Source organism: Mobula hypostoma, chromosome 18 (assembly GCF_963921235.1).
Source record: "Mobula hypostoma chromosome 18, sMobHyp1.1, whole genome shotgun sequence".
Classification (NCBI taxonomy): domain Eukaryota; kingdom Metazoa; phylum Chordata; class Chondrichthyes; order Myliobatiformes; family Myliobatidae; genus Mobula; species Mobula hypostoma.
The window spans coordinates 27933012-27956695 of NC_086114.1; the positions used below are offsets into that span (position 1 = coordinate 27933012).

Consider the following 23684-nt stretch of genomic DNA (forward strand, 5'->3'; position numbering starts at 1 on the left):
CTGCTCCTCTGCTGACTCGTGTACAAAGGCATCGGGTGTCAAAGCTGGGAAGTTGACATGTTTGCTCCCTGACCTGCACTAAGTTAACAGGTGCTGCCCAGAACATTGAGTGAGTTATTCGAAGTGACAATGTCCTTGGCCAAGGGAAGAACTAAATCATCTTACAGGTTTAACATTCCCTAACTCCCATGGAGTGAGATAACACCTGACCACATATGTTTTAGCACAAACATTTAGCAGACATGAGGAATAAATGAATTGTCAGTAGGCTAGAGGCCCACTCAGTCTTGAGAGCTGATTCTGCAAACCTGCACTGATGTGGTGTTATGAACTTACTTCTTATCATGCAATGCAAGTAAAGGCTATTTGAAGCAGATAGGACAGTTGCTCAGACTGCATGAATTCACTATGAACTTCCCTGGCATTCCTTTACATTCCCTGTAACGCCTTTACATTGAGGTACACGGAGGAGGATCTTAGAATCATAGAGTCATAGAACAGTACAGGACAGAAATAAGCCCCTTGGCCCATCTAGTCCATGCCAAACTATCAATCTGCCTAGTCCTATCAACCTGCCATACTCCTCCCATCCATGTACCAATCCAAATTTCTCTTAATTGTTGTAATCAAAACCACATCTACAACTTGGCCCATCTAGTCCATGCCAAACTATCAATCTGCCTAGTCCCATCAACCTGCCGTACTCCTCCCATCCGTGTACCATTCCAAATTTCTCTTAATTGTTGTAATCAAAACCACATCTACAACTTTTGCTGGCAGCTCATTACACAGCCTTGCAATCCTCTGAGAGAAGAAGTTCCCCCTCATATTCCCCTTAAACATTCCACCTTTCACCTTTAGTCCATGAACTCTAAATCTAGTCTCATCCAACCTCAATGGGAAAAGCTTGCTTTCTTTTACCCTATCTATACATCTAATAATTTTGTATATCTCAATTAAATCCCCCCTCATTCTCCTACGCTCTAGGGAATAATGTCCTAACCTATTCCACCTTTCCCTATAAATTAGGTCCTCAAGTTCTGACAGCATCCTTGTAAATTTTCTCTGCAGCTTTTCAATTTTATTGACAGCTTTCCTGTAGTTAGGTGACCAAAACTGCACACGATACCCCAAATTAGGTCTCACCGATATATTATGCAACTTCATCACAACATCCCAACTCCAGTACTCAATGCTGTACTTTGATTTATGAAGGCCAATGTGCCAAAATTTTTCTTTACAACCCTATATATCTATGAAGCCACTTTCAAGGAATTATGGATTTGTATTCCCAGAATCCTCTGTTCATATGTACTCCTCAGAACCCAACCACTCACTGTGTAATTCCTACCATGGTTTGTCCTCCCAAAGTGCAACACTTCACACTGTCTGCATTTAATTCCATCTGCCATTTTGCAGCCAATTTTTCTAGCTGGTCCAGATTCTCTTGCAAGCTTTGATAGCCTTCCTCGCTGTCCACTGTAACCCCAATCTTGGTGTCATCCACAAATTTGCTGATCCAGTTTACTTCATTATCATCCAGATTGTTGATATAGATGACAAACAGCAGCGGACCCAGCACCAATCCCCGCGGCACACCACAATTCATGGGCTTCAGTCAGAGAGGCAGCCATCTTCTAACACTCTCTGGCTTCTCCAGCAAACCCAATGGTCTAATCCAATTTATGGGTTGAATTAAATGCCAAGTGACTGCACCTTCTTGACCAACCTCCCACGTGGGATCTTGTAAAAGGCCTTGCTGAACAATATCCACTGACTTGCTGTCATCAGCTTCCCTGTAGCTTCCTCAACAAACTCTATAAGATTGGTTAGACATGACCTATCACGCACAAAGACATATTGACTATCTCCAACCAGTCGCTGTCTATCCAAATACTTATATATTTGGTCCTTCAGAATATCTTCCAATAACCTACCCACTGCAGATGTCAGGCTCAGCAGCCTATGATTTTCTGGCTTATTCTTACAGCCTTTCTTAAACAACAGTTCTTTAATTATCCTCAATCCTCCAGCACCTCACACATAGCTAAGGACATTTTAAATATCTCTGTAATTCCTGCACTAGCCTCCCATGGGGTCCAAGGGAACACTTTGTCAGGCCCTGGTGATTTGTCCACCCTAATTCGCCCGATCACAGCAAACACCTCCTCCTCTGTAATCTGTATATGGTCTATGGCCTCACTGCTGCTTTGCCTCACTTCCATAGACTTGGTGTCCATCTCCTGAATAAATACAGATGCAAAAGATCCATTTAAGATCTCCACCATCTTGTCCTTGTTTCAATGGTTTCTCGTCACAGTTCTGCTCCTTCCCAATCTTTACAATGGTTCATTCTTAGCCTCCTCCTGTTTCTCGTTTACACAGTGTCCGTCAGCATTGGAAGATGTGTTGAGACCTGCACCTACCTTTCTCTATTTTCTAGTTCCTTTGCTTTCACTGGGTTATCTGGCACTTAGCCTCACATAATGAGCAAATCCCTCTAACCAGGTTAGACACATTGTCTTTAGGAATAAAAACAGAAGATCCTGGAAACACTCTGGTGTTCGGACAGCATCAGAGAACATGTGTTCTGATGAGATGTCATTGACTTGAAACACGGTTTCTTGCATTGCAGATACAGCCTGAGCTTCAGAGTGTTCCCAAAAGTTTCTGTTTCAGATTTTCAACATCTGCAGCATCATTACTTATTTCCTCATGAAATAAGAGGAGGCCATTTGGCCCATTGAGTGTTTGTCAGCTGTCAGAACAATCGGATTTCCCATTAATTTTCCTGCTACCTATTATCCTTACATTCCCACTGACTCTCGACACTTGTCACATTCTACTTCTCACCTATACCAGTTAACTCTAAATATTTGGGTTGAGGGAAGAAACCAGAACACAGCCTCATTGTTTTTACATTGTTTTCAATGACAACAGGAATATTATCTGGATGTAGTGAGGACCTACAAGTACCTGGGGGTGCACCTGGATGACAGACTTTAGTGGAGCACTAACACAAAGGCTGTGTACAAGAAGGACCAGAGTCACCTCTACTTTCTGAGGAGACTGAGGTTCCTTGGAGTATGCAGGCATTTCCTTCACATGTTCTACCAATCTGTTGTTGCCAGTACAATCTTCTATGTAGTGGTGTGTTGGTGCAATGGCATCAACACAGGTGATGCCAACAGGCTCAATAAACTGATTAGAAGGCTGGTTCTGTTATAGGAGTCAAACTGGACACACTAGAGGCTGTGGTAGAACGAAGGTCCCTCCGGAAAATTCTGGCAATTCTGGACAATGTTTCTCACCCTCTGGATGCCACCTTGGCTGAACAGAGGAGCGTTTTTAGCTGCTCCAAAGAGCGCTACATGAGGTAATTCCTACCCTCGGCTATTAGGCTCTATAATGAGTCAACCTATAGTCAGGGATTTGTTGACCCCCTCCTATTAAACTGTTATTAACTTCTGTTTACCAGAGATCCATTTAAGCTCTGTTTACCACACCCTGTGCAATATTACCATCACTTCTTATCTGTATGGTGTGAATGTGCACCCATTACTGTATAATATTACAGTAATTCTTGCACTACCATCTTATCAGTGTGAACTTGGAAATCTTGTAAATCTTGCAATCTTTGACTTGTAAATCTCGTACATCTTATTTTAAGATAACTTATTTTTTATTCTTTCTTCCTTTTCTTCTAATATTTGTGTATCTGTGCACGTGTAAAGCTACTGTGCCACTGTAATTTCCTTTGGGATCAATAAAGTATCTATCTATCTTATTTCTGTCACTGACTTTTGACAAAGTATTATGTACAACCTCCCTATAAATTAGGCAACTGTAAATTGGGTGTTGCACAAAATGCCGGAGGAACTCAGCAGGTCAGGGAAATGAATAAACAGTCGCCGTTTCAGGCTGTGACCATTCATCAGGAAATTGCGTATGCTGGAAATCAAGAGCCATAAAATAGACCATTACAACACAGAAACAGGCCTTTGGTCCATCTTGTCAGTGGCAAACTGTTATACTGCCTCGTCCCATCGACATGCACCCAGTCCATAGAGTTCTGTACCCCTCACATCCATGTTGAAACATCTCTTAAATGTTGAAATCGAACCTGCATCCACCAATTCCTCTGGCAGTTTTATTCCACATTTTGACCATCCTCTGAGTGAAGAAGTTTCCTCACAGAATCCCCTGAAATAATTCAAGAGAGATACAAGCAAAATAGATTTTATATTAAGTGGAGTTTAACTTAGATGAGTGAGTGTCATTGGGCATGTTGTAAACTGAGGGAGTAAAGACTGAGTTTGACAAAGTGCAGTTCAAGTGGTGGAGGATGTTTTCTGGACTGGGTCTCTTTCAAGTCGAGCAAGGCATAGTTTGGGTGGGGCGTAGTTCAAGTGTGACAGGATGTAGATTGGGGAGTTTGAATGGAATAGTATAATTTGGACAGGATATAAGGTCATCATCATAGCTTGTCACACCAGACAGCCAGCCACTCTAGTGTTGTTTGGTTGATGTTGAGCAGGTCAGTGTCAGCTAAATCAGGTGAGAGTGGGCAGTTGTGCAGAACGTGTTCAATATTCTGCACCCTTTTGCCACACTTACAGGATTCGCTGGGCTTTAAACCCACTTCACCATATTGTCTCCCGTCCTACAAACTCCCGCTCTCGCTCTGTTGAGAGTGCACCACTTCCATCTGTCAAGCAGTGCCCCGTCTGGTAACATTTCTGTGGGGTCTTGCACTGTATTGTTTGGTGGGGTTCTGGCTTCTGTTTGTTGCCAATCCTGTATGTTTGGGGGGTTGTTCCGTGCAGTAGACTGGTTAGAGTGTAGACTGTGAAGTGTGCAGTTTGAATGGAATGGGTGTAATTTGGTCAGGGTGTAGCAGAAATGGGATTGGGCATAGTTGGGTAGGGTGTCATTCAGCTGCTCACATTCTATATCAATGATCTGGATGAAGTCACCAAGTGCTCTATATCTGAGACAGCTGATACTGAGCTGGCACTGTGGATTGTTAAAAGGATGCTGAGAGATGTCAAGGGGATATAGACAAGTGAATGGGAGAGCAAATGAATGATGGAAAAGACTGCAGGAAAATGTGAGGGTATCCACTTGGAATGTGTTGTAATTGGTGAGAGACATCAATGGTGTTCTGGACATCGTAACAAATTGCTCAAAGTTAACATGCAGGTCAGGCAAGTGCAAAGTAAGAAAAATGCATAGTGCCTATAAACATTATTTACACCCTCTGGAAGTTTTCATGTTTTATTGCTTTACAACACAGTGGATTTAATTTGGCTTTTTTGACACTGATCAACAGAAAAAGTCTCTTTTGTGTTGAAGTGAGAACAAATCTCAACAAAGTGATCTAAATTAATTACAAATATGAAACAAAATAATTGATTGCCTAAGTATTCACTGCCCCCGCCCTTTAATATGACACACCAAATCGTCACTGGTGCAGCCAATTGGTTTTAGAAGTCACATAATCAGTTAAATGGAAATCACCATGTGTAGTCAAGGTGCTTCAATTGATTGTAGTAAAAATACACCTGTATCTGGAAGGTCCAACTGCCAGTGAGACAGTATCCTAGCAAAAACTACACCATGAAGGCAAAAGTATGTGCCAAGCAACTCTGCAGAAAGGCACAAGTCAGGAGATGGATGTAAGAAAATTTCCAAGTCACTGAATTTCTGATTCATCCCTGCCTTTCCGAGTCGTTGTTAATCATGTCCCTCAGAATATTTTTGATGACCTACCAACCACATGACACGGACCTATGAAGAGAGGTTGAGTCGCCTGGGACTATACTCTCTGGAATTCAGAAGAATGAGGGAGGATCTTATAGAAACATACAAAATTTTGAAAGGGATAGATAAGATAGAAGTAGGAAAGTTGTTTCCATTGGTAGGTGAGACTAGAACTAGGGGACATTGCCTCAAGATTCAGGGGAGAAGATTTAGGACGGAGATGAGGAGAAACTATTTTTCTCAGAGAGTGGTGAATCTGTGCAATTCTCTGCCCAGGGAAGCAGTTGAGGCTTCTTCACTAAATATATTTAAGATACAGTTGGATAGATTTTTACTTAGTAAGGAAATTAAGGGTTATGGGGAAAAGGCAGGTAGATGGAGCTGAGTTTATGGACAGATCAGCCATGATCTTATTGAACGGCGGGGCACGCTTGATGGGCCAGATGGCCTACTCCTGCTCCTATTTCTTACGTCCTTATTATGTTATTATACTACCTTATGTCACACAGCCACACATTCTTCTGCCATGCATTCTTTCATGTTGTGCTGCTGTATGTTGCACTTGTCATGCATAGTGTTCTCACACCGTCACACCGTCTCACTGTCACACGGTAACAAGTTGCATTGTCAAGTTTTTCTGTCACACCTTGCACTGTCAGTGAACACCTTGTGTTGTTCTGCTGCATGTTGCATTGCCATGTGTCACACGGTGCACTCACTTGTACTGTCAATGGTACTGCTGTTGCTCTACTCCAGGTACTGTAAACCATCGCACTACTGCATGTTATGCTACTTATGGACCGTATCGGATCGACTGCATGAATGTGGTAAGTGTGCATGTGTGTGCCTGCCAATTGATTGTTTGGTGAATCGATTGGGCCTCTTATGTGCGTGAAGCCCTCTCTTTTCAAGTTTTTGAGTTTTCAAGTGCGCACATTTTCATCTCGGCAGGCCCGATTCATTGCTCCAACGCTGTAGGTTGCCCAGCGTGTAACGTGGCTACATGGCTCAGTAACAATGTTTAATCCTACTGCTCCATTGTCGTTCTTGCTCCACACATATGTAACAATCTGTTTTTTTTCCATGGCGCAGTGTCACGTACTGTATTTCACTGTTGCACGTGTTGTCAATGACGCAAGCTGCTCTGCTAAGTGTAACAATGTTGTATAACTCTGTGAACTATGTGCTCTCGCACACTGCACTTTGCACTGTCACAGTTTGCATTGGCAAGTGGTCCCTCGAAGGATCTTCCTTCAAGGATATGGTGGGAACAGGTGACTCAGCCCACCACTTAGACGGAGCTCTGTTCCCTCAGGATCCAGTGAGAACATGAGCAGAATTTTGTGGGAGGATTTACCATAAGTCAGCTGGAGGATCATGTTGACGCTCCACTGACATTTATTGAATCGAACGGTGCCCTCCACCGGCCCTGGAGAGACAATGTCATGTGGTAGGACGAGCTGCCTATCGAGCACCTCAGGGCTCCAGTCATTCTCCCTTGCCAGCGGTTTGAGGTGCTCTGTCTGCTCGGTGTCTGAACAGACTGCACAGTAGAGAAGTGATCTGCATGTCTCAGGGGCTGGTGGCTGAAGTCTGTGATGGTCCTGTCACTTTGGATGTGAGGTGATCCCAACTGGGTTGATCCTCACTTAGCCAGAACTTCTCATCGGAGCCAGGCTCCAAAATATTCCTTTGGAACTGGTCCCAAGAAGGACTACAAGGACAGGCCAAGAAACTACAGATCACCAAGCCTTACATCAGTTTTGAGTCTGAATCAGAATCAGGTTTTATAATCCCTGACATATTTTGTGAAATTTCTCAGGGATAAGATTTACAGGGATAAGATTATCGAGGACTGATTAGGGATATGGACAGCATGGAAGGTCATGTCTCACTAATTTGATTGAGTTTTTTGAGGAGATTATCAAGAGGACCAACATGAACAAGGCAGTGGGCGTTGTCTGCATGAACTTTAGACTTCCAGTATGGTAGGGTGGTCCAGAAGGTAAGATCACAGAGGATCCATGGTGAGGGAGCAAATTGGATAGCAATTTGGGGCCACGGTAGCGCAGTGGTTAGTGTGTCACTATTACAGCTTGGGGTATCAGAGTTCAGAGTTTGATTCCAATGTCGTCTGTAAGGAGACTGCATGTCCTCCCTCTGGAATGCGTGCATTTTCTCTGGGTTCTCCGGTTTCCTCCCACAGTCCAAAAACATACCATTTAGTAGGTTAATTGGTCATTGTAAATTGTCCCATAATCAGGCTAGGGTTAAATTGGGGGTTGTGGGGCAGTGTGGCTCAAAAGGCCAGAAGGACCTATACTGTATCTCTAAATAAATAAATTGGTTTGGTGGTAGAAGGCAAAGGGTTGTAGTGGAGGGTTGTTTTTCAAGTTGGAATGATTTAGAGGAAGATATGAGCAGCATGATTAATACATTTTCAAGTAATACCAAAATTAGTGGTATATTGGACAGTGAAGAAGGTTATCTAAGGTTACAGCAGGAATTAAATCAACTGTGAAAGTGGGCTAGGGAATGGCAGATGAAATTCAACACTGATAAGTACAAAGTGATGCAATTTGGAAAGTTAAACCAGGGCAGGACACATAATGAGGGAGTATTATTGAACAGTGAGACCTCGAATACAAGAACACAGTTCCCTGGAAGTAATAATACAGGCAGATGGAGTGGTAAGGACAAAGTATGGTATGCTTACCTTCATTGGCTCAGTCACTGAATTTCAGAGCTGAGAAAACACACAACTGTAGTTAGACGGGCCACACTTGGAATATTATGCACAGTTCTTCATCAACATACCATAGGAAGGAAGTGATTAAACCAGAGAGTGCAGAAAAGATTCATAAGGATTTTGCCTGGACTTGGAATGCTTGAGTTATAAGGAATGATTGTATAGGCTGGGACATACATTGGGTATATAGTCACAATATTCTTTCCCAGGGTAGGGGCGTCAAAAGAGAGTTTAAGGTGAGAGTGGAAAAATATAAAGGGAGTCTGTGAGCAAGTTTTTCATACAAAGGATAGTGAGTGTATGGAATGAGCTGCCAGTGGAGATGATAGCAGCATGTATAATTACAGCATTTAAAAAATACATGGATAGGGAGGTTTTAGACAGAAGTAAACCAGATATAGGCAAATGGGATAAACGTAGACAGGCATCTTGGTCAGCATGGATGAGCTGGGCTGAAGGGCCGGTTTCCATGCTGTATACCTCAAAGAAACCTTAAACGTGAACAGACCCTCAGGAATGCACTCCATGCTGTCCCAGACAAAGGCATTTCCTGCACAGACTGTTCCTGCAAACTTTCCACATCCTCATTCTCACCTGCCATAATGGACAGCTCTGTCATTCAGCAGTAAGAGGTCTCCATACATGGTAGTCCTCCCCCTGTACATTGGGGACCTGCAGTTGACACCGTAACACAGAGCAATGCCATGAAACGGAGTTTTAGCTGGCTCATGAACTGCGATTTCCGTAGCCTGGAGGACTACATGTTCCATGTTTACATGCAATGTGAGGGGTTTCAGCCCCTGCTTTGCATTTAAAGGGGCTGCTCCTCAAGTTCTGGTTGCACCTCAAGCCCCTGTTCTTTATCTTCGGGCTCCATATTCAGTGTCGGGGGGGGGAGTGAAAATTGGTCACAGTACCTCCTCTTTGGTCTGATCCTGGGGCCTGGCCACAGTGCCCATTCGCGGGTCACTTATTCCATGTTCACCCATGGTGTGGTCACGTGGTCACACAGTCCACTGACTTAGTTTCCGCTGTATTGCATTTTTCTGTGTATGTTTTCCTATGGACTATCAAACACACTACTGATCGTGTTATTGAATCCCTTACACTGTCACACATGAGTCCCGATGAAGACTCTTGGCCCAAAACTTTGACAGTTTAATCCCCGCTCCTCCCCCCCACCATAGATTCTGCCAGACCTGCGAAATTCCTCCAGCACTTTGGCTGTTGTTTTGATATTATGCTGTCAGATGTTGCTCTGTCATATACTCATTGCTGTCAGTGGCAAATTATATACACCTGCTCATTAATGCGCACATCCAATCAGCCAATCATGTGGCAGCAACTCAATGCATAAAAGCATGCAGACACGGTCAAGAGGTTCAGTTTTCATTCAGACCAAACATCAGAATGGAGAACAAATGTGATCTAAGTGACTTTGACCATGGAATGATTGTTGGTGCCAGATGGGGTGGTTTGAGTATCTCAGAAGCTGCTGATCTCCTGAAATTTTCACGGACAGCAGTCTTTATAGTTTACGGATAATGGTGCAAAAAATTTAAAAATCCAGTGAGCAGCAGTTCTGTGGGCAATAATGCCTTGTTGATGAGAGAGGTTGTTGCCCCATTACTCAGTTATGGTGTTCTGTCACTGTTACAAGCTGTGCTGTCAAGTTGCGTTGACATATTCCTCTACCAGCCCTATCCCCGACGCACATCACACCGTCACATGTCACAGAATGACATTGCAATGATATCAATGTCGAGCATGTTTGGGCTCTCCAGCTTCACTGAGGCACACTGTTACACTGTACCCTACCAAAAGTTACATCCTTTTACACGGTGCACCGTTACGCACTAACATTTGTCCAAGTGCACAGTCACTGTCGAAAGCTGTGCAGTCACAAGGATGCTTAAGGCTGTGAAGGGGGAGGGGGTAAGTCGGCAGGTATCTCATCTGCTGCTCAGTTTGCCTTTGGGCCTGGCCAAGGTGGCCGTCTGTGGGTCCAGGCAGCAGACAGTCGAGGGCACTGCTCAAGCTGACTGCCTGCCCCTCTTTTTGGGGTTACCTCCATGCCTGGGTGTCACAAGAGAAGGAGGGCAATGTATCCACAGGTACAATGGGGGATTTCTGGGACCAGAGGGCACCTCAGGGGCTCGTGTGATTTGGAAAATGATGACCATATTATAATTTGAAAAGATAAACCATGTAACATGAAATCCTGTAATACTCCATTACTGTGATTTTGTAATTATTGAATAAACCAACTTCATAAAACATATTATTGTTGAAAGTTGCATAGTCACAAGGATGGTTATGTTCTCATTTGAATTTGAATTTTATATATATTCAGGTGGAAATATACATATTGTAAGTGCATAAATAAACCCTTTTTGCAAAGTTCATACAATGTTAGCCACATCAGATGCATTCCTTGCACCGTCACATGTTGCTGTGGTGTATGTTGAGTGAATAATGTCACATGACGAGACATCACACAGTGCTCTTTCACACTCACATACTGACATGGTTTGTTCTGTCACACTATACCTACATGCAGTGCTTCCAGCTGCCTGTCATTTCTGTGGCTGGGAGGAGCCAGTGTATATATGGAGTGTGAGAGGTTGTAGCCACTGTTGACCGAACAGCAGAAGCACGGGCCGAAGGGCATCCGAAACCTGAGGAGCAGCCCCTTCAGGTACGCAAGCATGTGTAGAGAGGGGGTGGGGGTGGGTTTGCTCCTGGGCCTGGCCAAGGTACCATTTAGGGGTCCAGGAGATGGGCAGTAGAAGTTTCTACCTGAGCCGACTGCCTGCCCCCCTCCTGGGGTTACTTCTGGTGCCTGTATGTCCTTGCAAATGCAGCATGTGGTTTCAATGGGTTCAACGGGGAATTTTGAGGAGCTTGAGTGCATTCTGGATAGAAATGACAATCTTATGTTGGAACTATGTTATATACTGTGAATAGTGGAATAGTGTAATATTGTAGTTATGTGATGCTGTAATCACTGAATGAACATCTTTTCAAACCACTTTCACATGGTCCACTCTCACACTGGACTCTGTCCCCTGCTCACTTTCATTGTCGGCAGCGTACGCTCACACCTTGTCCACTGTCACACTATACACTGCCAGATGCTGTGCGTGGTGTGCTTCCACACAGCGGTGCACTGCCACGTGGCATGTTGTAACGCTAGATGTACTGTCATACTGTCAGTTCTTAGCTGCTCCACAAACCGAGTGATATGTCTACAGCCCCTCATGGTATTGATGGCAGTGGCCCCACGAATAATTCCTGTGTTCTTTATGACCCACCCAGGTTATCCAGTAAGTGAGGGGGCAGGGAAAGAGGAGGATGTCCCAGTTAACCTCCTCCTGGGGCAGGCTAAAGCCTGATTTATACTTCTGTGTCAACTCGACGCCGTAAGTACGGCGTCGCTGCAAACCCTACGCAGAGCCGACACGGATCCCTACGCCAGAGCCTGATGCGCACCTCTCCCAAAATGTAACTACGCATCGCGGCAACGCAGAACGCAACAGCTGTGATTGGTCCACTTGGTAGCATCGCATTTCCTCCTACGCTGCAATAGCTTCCCATTGGGCGACTGAAGGGTGGGGAAGGAACTCTGGCTGCGATGCTTTCCATAAAGCTTTACAGACTTCCAAAATTATGGAGAACACATTTCGCTTTTACGAAAAAAGACGCTTGCTTTAAGCTTGTTTACCCTGAGAAAGACTACCATGACCATGAAACCTTGCGTGGGCAGGTGTTTGCGCATGCGCGACGTGCCCAGATTGCAGAGGGATGCAGACACACCAACGCACAAGTATAAATGCTCACAACGCACGTCAGTCACTTGCGTAGGTTACAGCGTCAAGTTAACGCAGAAGTATAAATCAGGCTTAAGATAGCTATCCGTGGATCCTGGAGAGGGGCAGCAGAGGGCTCTGACCAGGCTATCAGCCTGATAATGTTCAGGGGGTATGTATGTGCCTGGGTAGATGTCGAAAAAAAACTTGTGGGATTCACAGGTAACATGGGAGTGTTTCAGAACCATTGGACACCATGGGAGTTAAATGCCATCCTTGATGAGGATGGGAATGTGTTAGTTTAATGTATATTAGTTATGATTTGGCTGGTCTTTTGTAATATGATTATATATATGTAAAGAGGTTTGAATTTGTAATATAAGTTTTGTAACAAAAATAGAATGTGGGCTTTGTGACTTGCTGTCAGTTCCCTTCATGATTTATTCAATTTTGTCCCCTGCAGGAGGAAATTTATCCCTGCTTTCACTTTGCTCCAGGCCAGAAGGGAAGCTGCCAGTTGCTGGCTGATGACTGACTGCCACATTACTGTTCTGCCTGCTGCTTCGGACCACACGACTGGAAGGGCTGAGAGTTGGAGAAAGCATGATGGTGATTGCACCCAAAATACAAGAACAATCCCTCTCTTGTGGAATTCACCCTCACTCTCTGGCTGATCATCTCTTCTGCTCTCTACTCAAAGACATTCCAGGGTCTACAGCCAGGAGTGTGAACAACTTTGTGGTCAGGTTACTGGAATTAAAATCCACCAAAAAAGAAGTTCCAGGCCCACCATCCGATGGATCCAGTGAAAATGACATCCAAGTGCATGAAGATGGTCTCTGTGAAATGCAGACAGGTACATATGAAAATAGGAGGAGGAGTAGGCAGGCCACTCACCACCACCCCAACCCTTCTCCCAAGCTTGCCCTGCCAATCATTATGGCTGATCTATACTGGCCTTAATCCTCTTCTGTGGAAGTTCCTTCTCACCTTCAATTCCTCAATCTTTCGAGCATTTTCCCATCTGCATCTTAAGTACATCCATCCTTGGAAATAGAGAATTCCAGAGATTCGCTCTTTTTGGAGAGAAATATCCATGTACCTCAGTTTTAAATGATAGGCCCCTTATCTTGTAAATATGGTCACTTGTTTGTGACTCTCCCACAAGAGAAAGCATCTCAAAATCTAGCCTGACACAACCCCTTAGGATCACACTTGTTTGAATTAGGTCGTCCCTCATTCTTCTGAACTCCAAGGAGCACAGACCCAAATTGTCAAGCCTGACTTGATAGGACAATCATTTCATCTCAGGAATTAGCCTGATGAATCTCCTTTGCCTGCCTCCAATGACATCATATCCATCTTTAGGTAAGTGGACTTCAGTATTCCAGATGTGGCCTCATCAACAAAGTGTACAACTGTAACATAAACCTCTCTATTTTAAAACTCAATTAAGTTCATTAAAGGATGATCTTGGATTCTCATGAACATCTAGTTTCTCATACAAGTTCATTAAAGATCTAAACGCAATTAATGTAATGGGTTCATAAAGGTCTATATTTAGTTACAATCCTATACTATCATCACTAACTATATACTAAAATGGCTGAGCTAGACTCAATGCTTACAGACCATTATTCAAGTGGGCAGCCAATTGCTAGACAATAAGGCTATAGGCATAGACCAGGAGGCTGGATAACCTGCTGTGATCATCTCCCTAAAACCTTTCCACCATTCATAGGTCAGGACTGTGAGAGCATACTTTCTGCATGTGCAGATTTGTATGTGTTCATTAACTATCAAGAAACTTAACCCCATCCAAGATAAAACATTTGCTGAACTGTCACCCCACCCAACAACCAAGACACAAGAAAATAGGAATAGGTGTAAACCACAAGGTTCCTCAAGCCTGGCCTACCATTCAAAATGATCATGGCTGATTGAACCCAGACCTCAACTGCTGCCATCTGCCAAATCCCCGTGGTTTTCAGTTCCTTGTTCTTTCAAAAATTTATTAATCTTCTGTCATACCTCCTCAGATTCTTAAAAAAACACTCTCCTCTCACCTTAAATCTATCTCCTCATGTTCTTGATTCCCCAACCGTAGGAAAGAGACTGTGTGCATTCATCCTATCTATGCCCCTCATGATCTTGTACAACAACATAATGTCCCTTATTCTCCCACAATCCAATAAATTAAATCCTAGCTTGCTCAATCTCTCCCTCTAATCAGTCCCTATATATTAACATTTTTATTGGCTCTGAGATTATTGCCCCCGCTCCCCCAGCTTTTCATCTATCAGTTTCTAGGAGATTCTCAATTCTTGTAAAATCCAGACCACCCTGGAAGTTTCGCAGTCTTACCAAAAGAAAGATCAAAAGTTGTGCCTGTGTTTTGACATGTTGATGTTCCTAAAAAGACATGGATTCAGCTCCCTGGGCAGGAGCCAGATGGTTCCCACTGGCATCCACATCTGTTTGAGAGATGCATTTACGATCCACTCGAGACCCACAAATCACATTTTAACTTTCAGCAGCCCATAAATTTATCAATGATTCACATTTTATTATTTTACATCAGCAAACATAGCACAAATTGAACATTAAAACCACAATAAATGAGTATAGTTTGCACAAAGTAAGGCTAGACTTTTCAAGAAATAAAGCACATCATTTGGTGTTAGTAAAGTGCAGAGCTTCACTTACAGTACCTAAAGTGCCCCAAAGCCAAAACAGGTACGCATGTCATTCATTCACTGACGACTCTCAGCCCAAAGACGCTCCAGTAAAGCACCCAAACACTGCAAAGGTGCTTTTGTATCGTAATTACTAAGAATTAACAACAAAAGGTGCCGGGAGCACTCAGTAGTTTGGTTCTTTATTGGTAATTGTCTCTATTATCTATCTTTATCTCTATTTTGGTAATTGCTGGAAGGTTTATACAGAGCCTAACTGTACAAACTACAATGAAGGGAGCAATGCAAACAAGATCTTGAGCTAGCATTGATCTCCTGAGCTCATTTTCTTCAAAGCTGAAAGCAATTTAATGGTGATGAAGAATTAAAGCATGTGAGATTTACGGCTTACAAATTACAGCAACTTTACTTGCCAAAACTGATATCAAACTTCAGTCTGGCAATGCTAATAATCAAGGCACTTAGCAGTTTTGTGTGAAACTGCAAATAAAAGTGTAGAATTTCCCTACTGAACTCAAATATTTAATTCTCAGTGGTTGGTCAAAAACCATAGCATGAAGAAAACATTTGCAAATTATTAACTTTCGCAAATGATTAACCCTTGCATTATCAGACATTACAACCTAAACCAGCTCAAATCATTGAACTAACCCCTAGTTCCATTTACTCTGCTTCCCATCACTACATACAGAAACCAAGATCATCCATGTCTCATCTGATCCAATCTTCCCTACACCTCCAATCATCAATTCCACCTTTTCTGTCTATAACTGCTCATATCCTCATAATGTAACCAGTCTATATTCACCTTAGTTATTTTCGTACAAACACAGAAAGTACAGCCAGTTCTATGTCACTTAACACTACAGATTTTGCACTATTATCCAAAAAGCAGGTTTACCTTTAAGAGTAAGCTCATTATCTTACAATAAGAACTAGAGTCAATACTTGGCCATTCCTGAAGTTAATTCAGGAACAAATTGGATGATTTGAATTTGAATTTGAATTCTCTCACTGAAATGCTTCAACACACTTACAGAGATGCTTTTCGTCCTGACGTATGGTAGTGCTAACATCCAAAGTCTGGTACGTTGTTGATCAGTACCCTGTGTGATCTGGTCAGGTCGTCTACACTCTAATTGGACTGAAGGTGACTACAATCAGCAATGTGTGTATGTTTAAAACAATGCAGTGGATAGATATTATACTTATCCTTCAGAGCTAAGTGCTATTACACAGCTGATGAATAAATGCTTAACTCTACTTGAAAAGGATGGTACCAGATGGTTGACGACTCACCCTTCATTTAAATGGAAGATCAATTTGGAAACAAATCTAAACTGAGTTGTGCCAGAGTTAATTCTGTTTCCTTCAATGTAGATACAATCTCTATCTGAGAAAGCAGGGTCAAGCCATTTCTTTTTGGATTTTCCTGAGATTCTTCTGATGTTTATCTTTACCCTCTGAACTGTTGTCACTATTACAGTATATTTCACCATAGAAAAGAAAACAATCTAATTGTATTGTTGCATGTCCACAATTGGTGCTATCATTTATAACTCATGTGAGACATTACGACCAGAAATATATCTAAATTCATAAACTCCTCCAAAAATATTCTGTCTTGAAATCCTTTCCATTGCCCTGGCAATTTCTGCTTGTTGTTTTGACATTTAATATACATTTATTGCATACCACTCCGTAAGATAAAAGGGTGTGTGTGTTTGTGCACGCATGCCTGTTTTAAAGAAAAATCCTTCAAAAAGAAACCAACATTACATTACACTTCCATTTTGTTCTCCTAAGGAGACATCCAGGGTAAGGAAAGATGATTGTGTTTTATTAGTCAGAACCTTGGATAGGTTCTAGTAAATTATAGCGATGCACAGAGAGACCTCAAAATGACACCATCTCACTCCAATACATTTAAGGATATAAAGAAACTTATTCCTGCAGGTATTGCAACACAACACAACAGTATATGCTGGTAAATCCTTAATACAGGGCCATGTGAATAATCACTTAGGTTTAGATTGGCATTTTATTAGAACTAACGAGAAGAATTCTTGACTCTGTGTCAACAAATCCTGAGTTTGTGTCCCACTCAGAGACTTGACTGCATAATGTACACTGAAGCCAATGAGGTATTGAAGGAGCTCTGGTCCAGCAAAGGTAATGTAGAGACCACCCCCTCGTCCAACTTGGTGCATGGTGCTTATTTAAAAAAATATTGGGGAGAAATTCTGGGGAGTTGGGTCAATAATCTACCCCTCATACAAAACCCCAGAACAGGTCATTGTCATACTGCTATTTATGGGAGCTTGCTTTGCACAAAAATTGGCTGCAGTGCCTACTACACTGTGATACACTTCAAAACTAACAAAACTTGGTATATCCTGAGGTCCAGACAGATAACACATAAATGCAAGTCTTCCTTTCCTTTCGGGATTAGAGTCCTTGTTTTGATGGAAAATCTTCATCTATCCACTCAGAATCAAAGTGCATATAAACATACTTTCATTCCTGGAGTGTCCCTGGTCTCCATGTATGAGAACCGCTTCCACCCCTCACAGCCGAGAACCTTGGCCTGGGGACGGGGTTCAACGACTTCTTTTGCATTTGCACATCTTCTTTAGGTGGGAACTGAAGCAGTGAAGGTTCTAAGCTTACCTCTGGACTTTCTCTAGGTGCCCTCCCGTATTCCTGAATCAGTCCATTTCCGTGAGATACTTTGGGCGATGCTGGTGGTGGAGAATTAGGTGCAGACATCCACACGGGCTCAGCAAGTGTGGTGGCTGACCGTGGGGCAATAACTGTGGGAGTGACAGTAGGCACTGGGGTGGAAAAGCGTCTGATCTCAAAGGCTCTCGATGTCTTCACGGGAACTTGCTTTGTGGAGACAAAGGACTGTTGGCTGAGTGGTATGCTTGGCGCACCTCCTGACAAACCCTGTGATCTCACATTGGATTCATCGAAACTGAACATGGCCGGATTTAATTGGTAGGGTTGACGTCTCATGAAATCAATGGCTTTTATTCCCACCTTTTGGTTGCTTGTTGGCTTCCATTTCTTCTCCGTTTTGGAGGCAGATGCAGCTTGCGACCTGCTGGCTGCTAATGGGTATGACGGGGAATAAATGGGATTATAACCGATCGGAGGTGGAGCCCGGATGTTGGGAGAATATTTCCATGTAGCCGGAAGGGAAGGAGTGGGAGATGGCCCTCTTGACTGAGGAGAGCTCGAAGGCACCGAATCAATGACAAACTTATCCATGCGACTTTGTCTCTTAGCAAAGAGTTCCGCTCCCTTCCCCTTCAGCTGCAAGGTTACTGGTGGGTTGGTTCCATTCACTGCAAGAGAGCCACCACCAATTAACTGAGGCTTTAAGTAAGGCTTTGGGGCAACTGGAGGGGGAATACTTTGCCTGCGTGCCTGAGACTGCATAAAATTGGAAGCTTCAGCACCAAGACTCAGAAAGTCTTCCTCTGGGCCTGATTCGAATCCCACTCCAGCATGGTCTGGCTTTTTCTCATCCAGGTTTTGTACCAGGGAAAGAAGCTCGGGGTTTGGCGAGGCTTTTTTCTGTTCAGTCTTTGTAAACATTGGCTTCCTGGTGCTTCTGCGACGAGCCTCCTGTAGGATGCCAGTTTTAGAGGCTGGCACTGAAATTCTTTGCTCTCTCGTGGCCAAGCTTTCTAATGGCTGGTTGGCTGCCCAGGCTGGTGATGAAGTGCCCCCAACAGTGTTCACTGCAGATACGCTCTCTCTCTGTGGCAGCAGTGTTGAGGAAACGCGAAAGATAGCCGTGCTGGTGACCGGAGCCTGAGGTGCCGAATATGGAGTTGCTGTGAGCAGTGATGTCATTGATGGAGGTGGTGGTGACATCATTGCGGGTGGTGGTGACATCGCTGCAGCTGGTGGTGACGTCACTGCAGTTGGTGGTGATGTCACAGTGGTTGGTGACACCGTGGTTGCTGCAGTGTTTGGTGATGTCACCATGGGTAGTGATGACATCACTGTGAGTTCTGCTGGCTTCGGTGCACTCGATAGTAAAGGAACAGTGGTCGGCGGTGACATTGCCGTAGGTGGAGGTGACATCACTGTGTGTGATGGTGACATCACTATGGCTTGCTGCGACACCTTTACAGGTGGTGGTGGTGACATCACAGGAGATGGCGGTGACATCACAGCAGCTGCTGGCGAATAAGGGGTCTCCATTCCCACTGCTGCTGAAGCTTTCATTGGTTCAGATTGAGTAACTGCACTCACATTTGGGCTGGAGACCAGTGCTGTTGGATGTGCGAAAGATTTGGTTAGTTTGTTTTGCCCAGTAGTTTGTTCCCAAGGCTTTGGAAGTGACGCGTTTATTGTACTACGCCGATATAGCACTGGAGCAGAGACTGAGTGCAAAGAGCTCACGTGGCTCTGCTGTAATCCTGGAGTGAATGGTCTTGCTGTCCAATTTGCCACCCCAGGGAGGCTAGGAGAACCTTGTACAACATGCTGTGAACGCTGCTGTTCACTTGGCCTTGGCAAAGTGGTCTCTGTGCGCTCCCTTGGCGACAGATTCATTTCTGTATAATAGTTCAATGTATCTGAAGCTGGAGTCCCAGCACCTACAGTCGTACTCCTGGGCCAGGTCTGGACTTCGTTCGTCGTGGTGTAGCTCATCACTTCAGCCTCTGTCTTAGGTTTCACCTGTAGACTGTCTGGTGTCTGAACTGGAGGTTCCTCCAATATATACTCCTTTGCCCGTTGTCTCTGATGTTCAAATAACCTCACACCCTTCCCTTTGGTTTCAGTTAAACCCTGGGGCTCAGATTTGGGCTTTTGAATGTCCAGGTAAGAACTGTCCCAATCTGATCCCATTGACTGATTCGTCAAACTTTTTGCATCAGAAAATGCCTCTTCATCAAATTCAGACTCACTAGTTGGCAGAAGCTCTCCGTCCTCGTCGATGCTCTGCTTCTCCTCGTCCACACTCCCATAACTAACAAGGGTGTACTTCTTTGCCCTTTGACGCCGTTTCTTAAACATAAGAACCCCCTTCGAGTGAGGATTGGGTGCAGAGGTAAGGAGGGAGGCAATGGTCTTGCATTTTGACTTGGCTTCCTTGGCTTGTTTCTCCTGCACACTTTCACTCCGATGTAGCTCTGCAAAGCCAGAACATGAAAGAATAAGCTAACAAACTTCCAAAACAAGCTGTTTAAAGTTTAACAAAATAATCCCACAGCACCAAAGGATGTTTTCCTTATTCAGCCTTGTTCAAAACAGCAGTAAATCACTCCGACATTCTACCAGTGTTGTTACATTAGTTTAACCAGAATTCTAAAGTAATATGGCATCCATTAACCAAGAAGTGAATAAACCAATCAAATCTCTTTAGTTTTTAATATGCTTGACACAATCTGATATTGCCAAGTGTTATAGTTCTACAGGGTACCATGGAGGGCATTCACAGTTCGCATCACCATATCAATGGACGGGCCACTGCACAGGATCAGGGAAAGCTGCTGGGGTGGGGTGGGGGTGATGGTTATGGGTTCACTCGGCTCCGTCATGGGCTCTAGCCTCGCCAGCATCGAGGGCATCTTCAAAAGGCAGTGCCTCAATAATGTGCCATCCAACACTATATATACCCCCACCACACAGAACATGACTCCTTCTCATTTCTGCAATCAGAGTGGTAGGTCAGGAGCTGAAGACACACGTTCAATGTTTTAGGGACAGCTTCTTCCCCTCCACCATCAGATTTCCGAAATACAAATATAAATACAATAAACTACAATAAGAAATACATACACACACAAACTATATATATTTCTTATTGTATTTTATAGTAAATTTTATGTATTGCACTCTATTGCTGCCATAAAACAACAAATTTCATGACTTCTGTTAGTGCTAATAAACCCGATTATGATTCTGGGACAGAATCTCAGACCAGGACTGTGAAGAAGGGAGCGCAGAGGAGTGAAACAAGCTTTGGTCTTTAGGGGGAATCAACACCAGTTGGGAACAAAGCAGCAGTTTGAGAGAGCATGGAGAACCCTTTGATTTTGATGAACAGGCTGAGGCAGGTTCTGGGTTCAAGCATCTCTCCAAAGCCAAAGCATTAAATCTAGATTGCCTCTTCAGGGGTTACTGCATTGTTACAGTTGCTCCAGATGTGAAGCTCAACCTTCTATGCTCTCCGGTGGACTTAGAAAAAGAGTTGTATAGTCCTCCTCGGTGCCCTGGGCAATATTCGTCCTCAAGCAACGTCACTGATAGAGACTAAAAAGCAAAACAAAATGTAAGATGCTGGGCACTTTAAAATAAAAAGGAGGAAATGTTGTTGATATTCAGTAGGTCAGGCAGCATCTGTGGAGAGAGAAAAAGAGTTAATGTCCTTCACCAGAATTTTAGCATTTTCTACTTTAATAACAGGGATTACCTGGTTGTTATTACCTTGGTGGTGCCTTGCTAGCACAAGCAGACTGCAGTGTTGCACAAATTAAAAATGGGATTGTACAACACCAGATTACTGCAAAAAACAATGCAGAGTCCTAATCGCAAATGACCAATATACTTGATGGCTGCACTCCTCCGAAGGTAGACAGATGCTGGAGGGATGATCTGATTGTTATACGAACCTTACCTGAACCAGGACTGTGCAGCAAGTGTCACACTACACACAGGAGTTACTTCACTCTACATCACCCTGTATTCAGCAACATAATGATGAATTATTTGAATTTCAGGTATCTATACACAAAACATTACTTTTAGCAACCTGTGTCCAAAGTATTTAACGTAGAAACATAGAAAACCCTTCAGCCCACAAAGTTGTGCCGTACATATCCCTACCTTAGAAATTACTAGGCTTACACATAGCCCTCTATTTTTCTGAGCTCCATGTACCTATCCAAAAGTCTCTTAAAAGATCTTATCATATCCACCTCCACCACCGTTGCCGGCAGCCCATTCCACGCACTCACGGCTCTCTGCGTAAAAAACTTACCCCTGATACCTCCTCTGTACCTACTCCCAAGAACCTTAAACCTGTGCCCCCTTGTTGCAGCCATTTCAGCCCTGGGAAGAAAGCTCTGACTATCCACATGATCAATGCTTCAGTATTTATCACAGTATTGTCCCGTTCTGAGAATTAAATGCTTTAGCATTACTGAAAATTGTAAGCGATCCTTTCCACACCCATGGAAAATTCAACAATTGTCTTATATTTTTGGTCTTTTCCATCTTTTTTTGCATTTTATTTTCATGTTTTATTTTTATTTTTATTTTTTCATCTTTGTACTTTTATTCCATTGTAAAGCACCATGAACTATATCATCTATATGAAAAGTTCTCTATAAATAAAGTTATTATCATTATTATTACTGTAGCACTCAGTCGGCCAGGCAGCATCTATGGACAGGAATAAACAGTCAACATGTCAGCCTGAGACCTGTCATCACAACTGGAAAGGAAAGGGGAAGAAGCCAGATTAAGAAGGTGGGGAGGGGGTGCAGAATAAGGAGCACAAGCTGGCAGATGGTAGGTAAGAACAGGTGAAGGTGAAGGTGGATTGGGTGGAGTAGGGAGGAGGAATTAAGTAAGACACTCAAGATTTCCAGCACCTGCAGAATCCTTTGTTTATGTATTCGAAAGGAATTTGTCAATCGGGAGTACATCTCTCTGCAATTCCACATTTCCCCACTGGGGACAGTGAAGTGCATCAGTGGCAGGAAGAAAGCAGTAACAGCACAGGATGCAGAGAAAAATTCATCGTGAAATAACAATAATTTTTTTTTAGTGAAAGTATCCCCTACCCTACAATTGAAAGCAATGCCTAGCCTTGACTTTTTGTGAAATGCAATGGGTGTTCAGCAAGTATGTTCCTCAGATACAAGCATCGCAGAAAAGAGCAGCATTAAATCACCTATCCCAAATTGCCCTTGAGGAGATAATAGTGAGCTGTTTCATTTTTAAACCATTGAAATCCATGAAGGTGCCTTTTAGGAAGTTTCAGTGTTTTCCCCAGCGAAGTTTCATGCTAGTATGGCCTGACAGAGAGTTTGGGAGTGGTGCTTCTCTCAGTCACCTGCCATCCTTGACTTTCCAGGTGAAGATTCTGGTTGGAAGGTGCTTCCAAAGAATCCTTGCCAAGCAATGACAGTTTATAGCCACAGTGCTCCAGTGTTGGAAGGTGTGAGTCCTTCGGATAGTGGGAGGGATGAAAAAGTAATGGCGGGGTACTTTGCCTTGGATAGTATCAAACTTCTCCAGCTTTCCTGGAACTTAACTCATCCAGGCAGGTGAAGATTATGGCATCACTCTCGTTTAGAAGTTGGAATAGCTTTGAGAGGTCAGTGACTCCCTCTCTGTAGATGATCAAACGCTGACAACCTACGAGGCCTCACTGCAAGGATTTTCATAACCAGTGCTTGTTCTAAAAGAACTATCCAGAGGTACATACTCTCCAATTACCTACTGACTCACATTCAGTCTAGATTTCACCCAGATTGCTTGGCTTCATATCTCAACATAAACTTAGCCCAAGCAAGCAGACAAATTTTAGGGGTCTGGTGACAGCATTTGCTCTAGGCACCAAGGCAGTAAGTCTGGCATCCGAATCATGGTAAAACTGAAGTGAATGAGTATCAAGGAGAAAAACACTCTGATAGC

At 43.5% G+C, this 23684-nt stretch overlaps 1 protein-coding gene across 2 annotated transcripts in view; it reads right to left on the reverse strand.

Annotated features, from left to right (window-relative positions):
* Positions 1-14866: 14866 nt before the first annotated feature.
* Positions 14867-23684, reverse strand: part of synpo2lb (synaptopodin 2-like b) — a 54994-nt gene continuing 46176 nt past the window's right edge. For both annotated transcript variants that reach the window (XM_063070640.1, XM_063070641.1), the window contains one exon: positions 14867-20170. In XM_063070640.1, coding sequence (XP_062926710.1) covers positions 17535-20170 — 2636 coding nt within the window. In that variant the 3' untranslated portion in view covers positions 14867-17534. The remainder of the gene's footprint in view (positions 20171-23684) is intronic.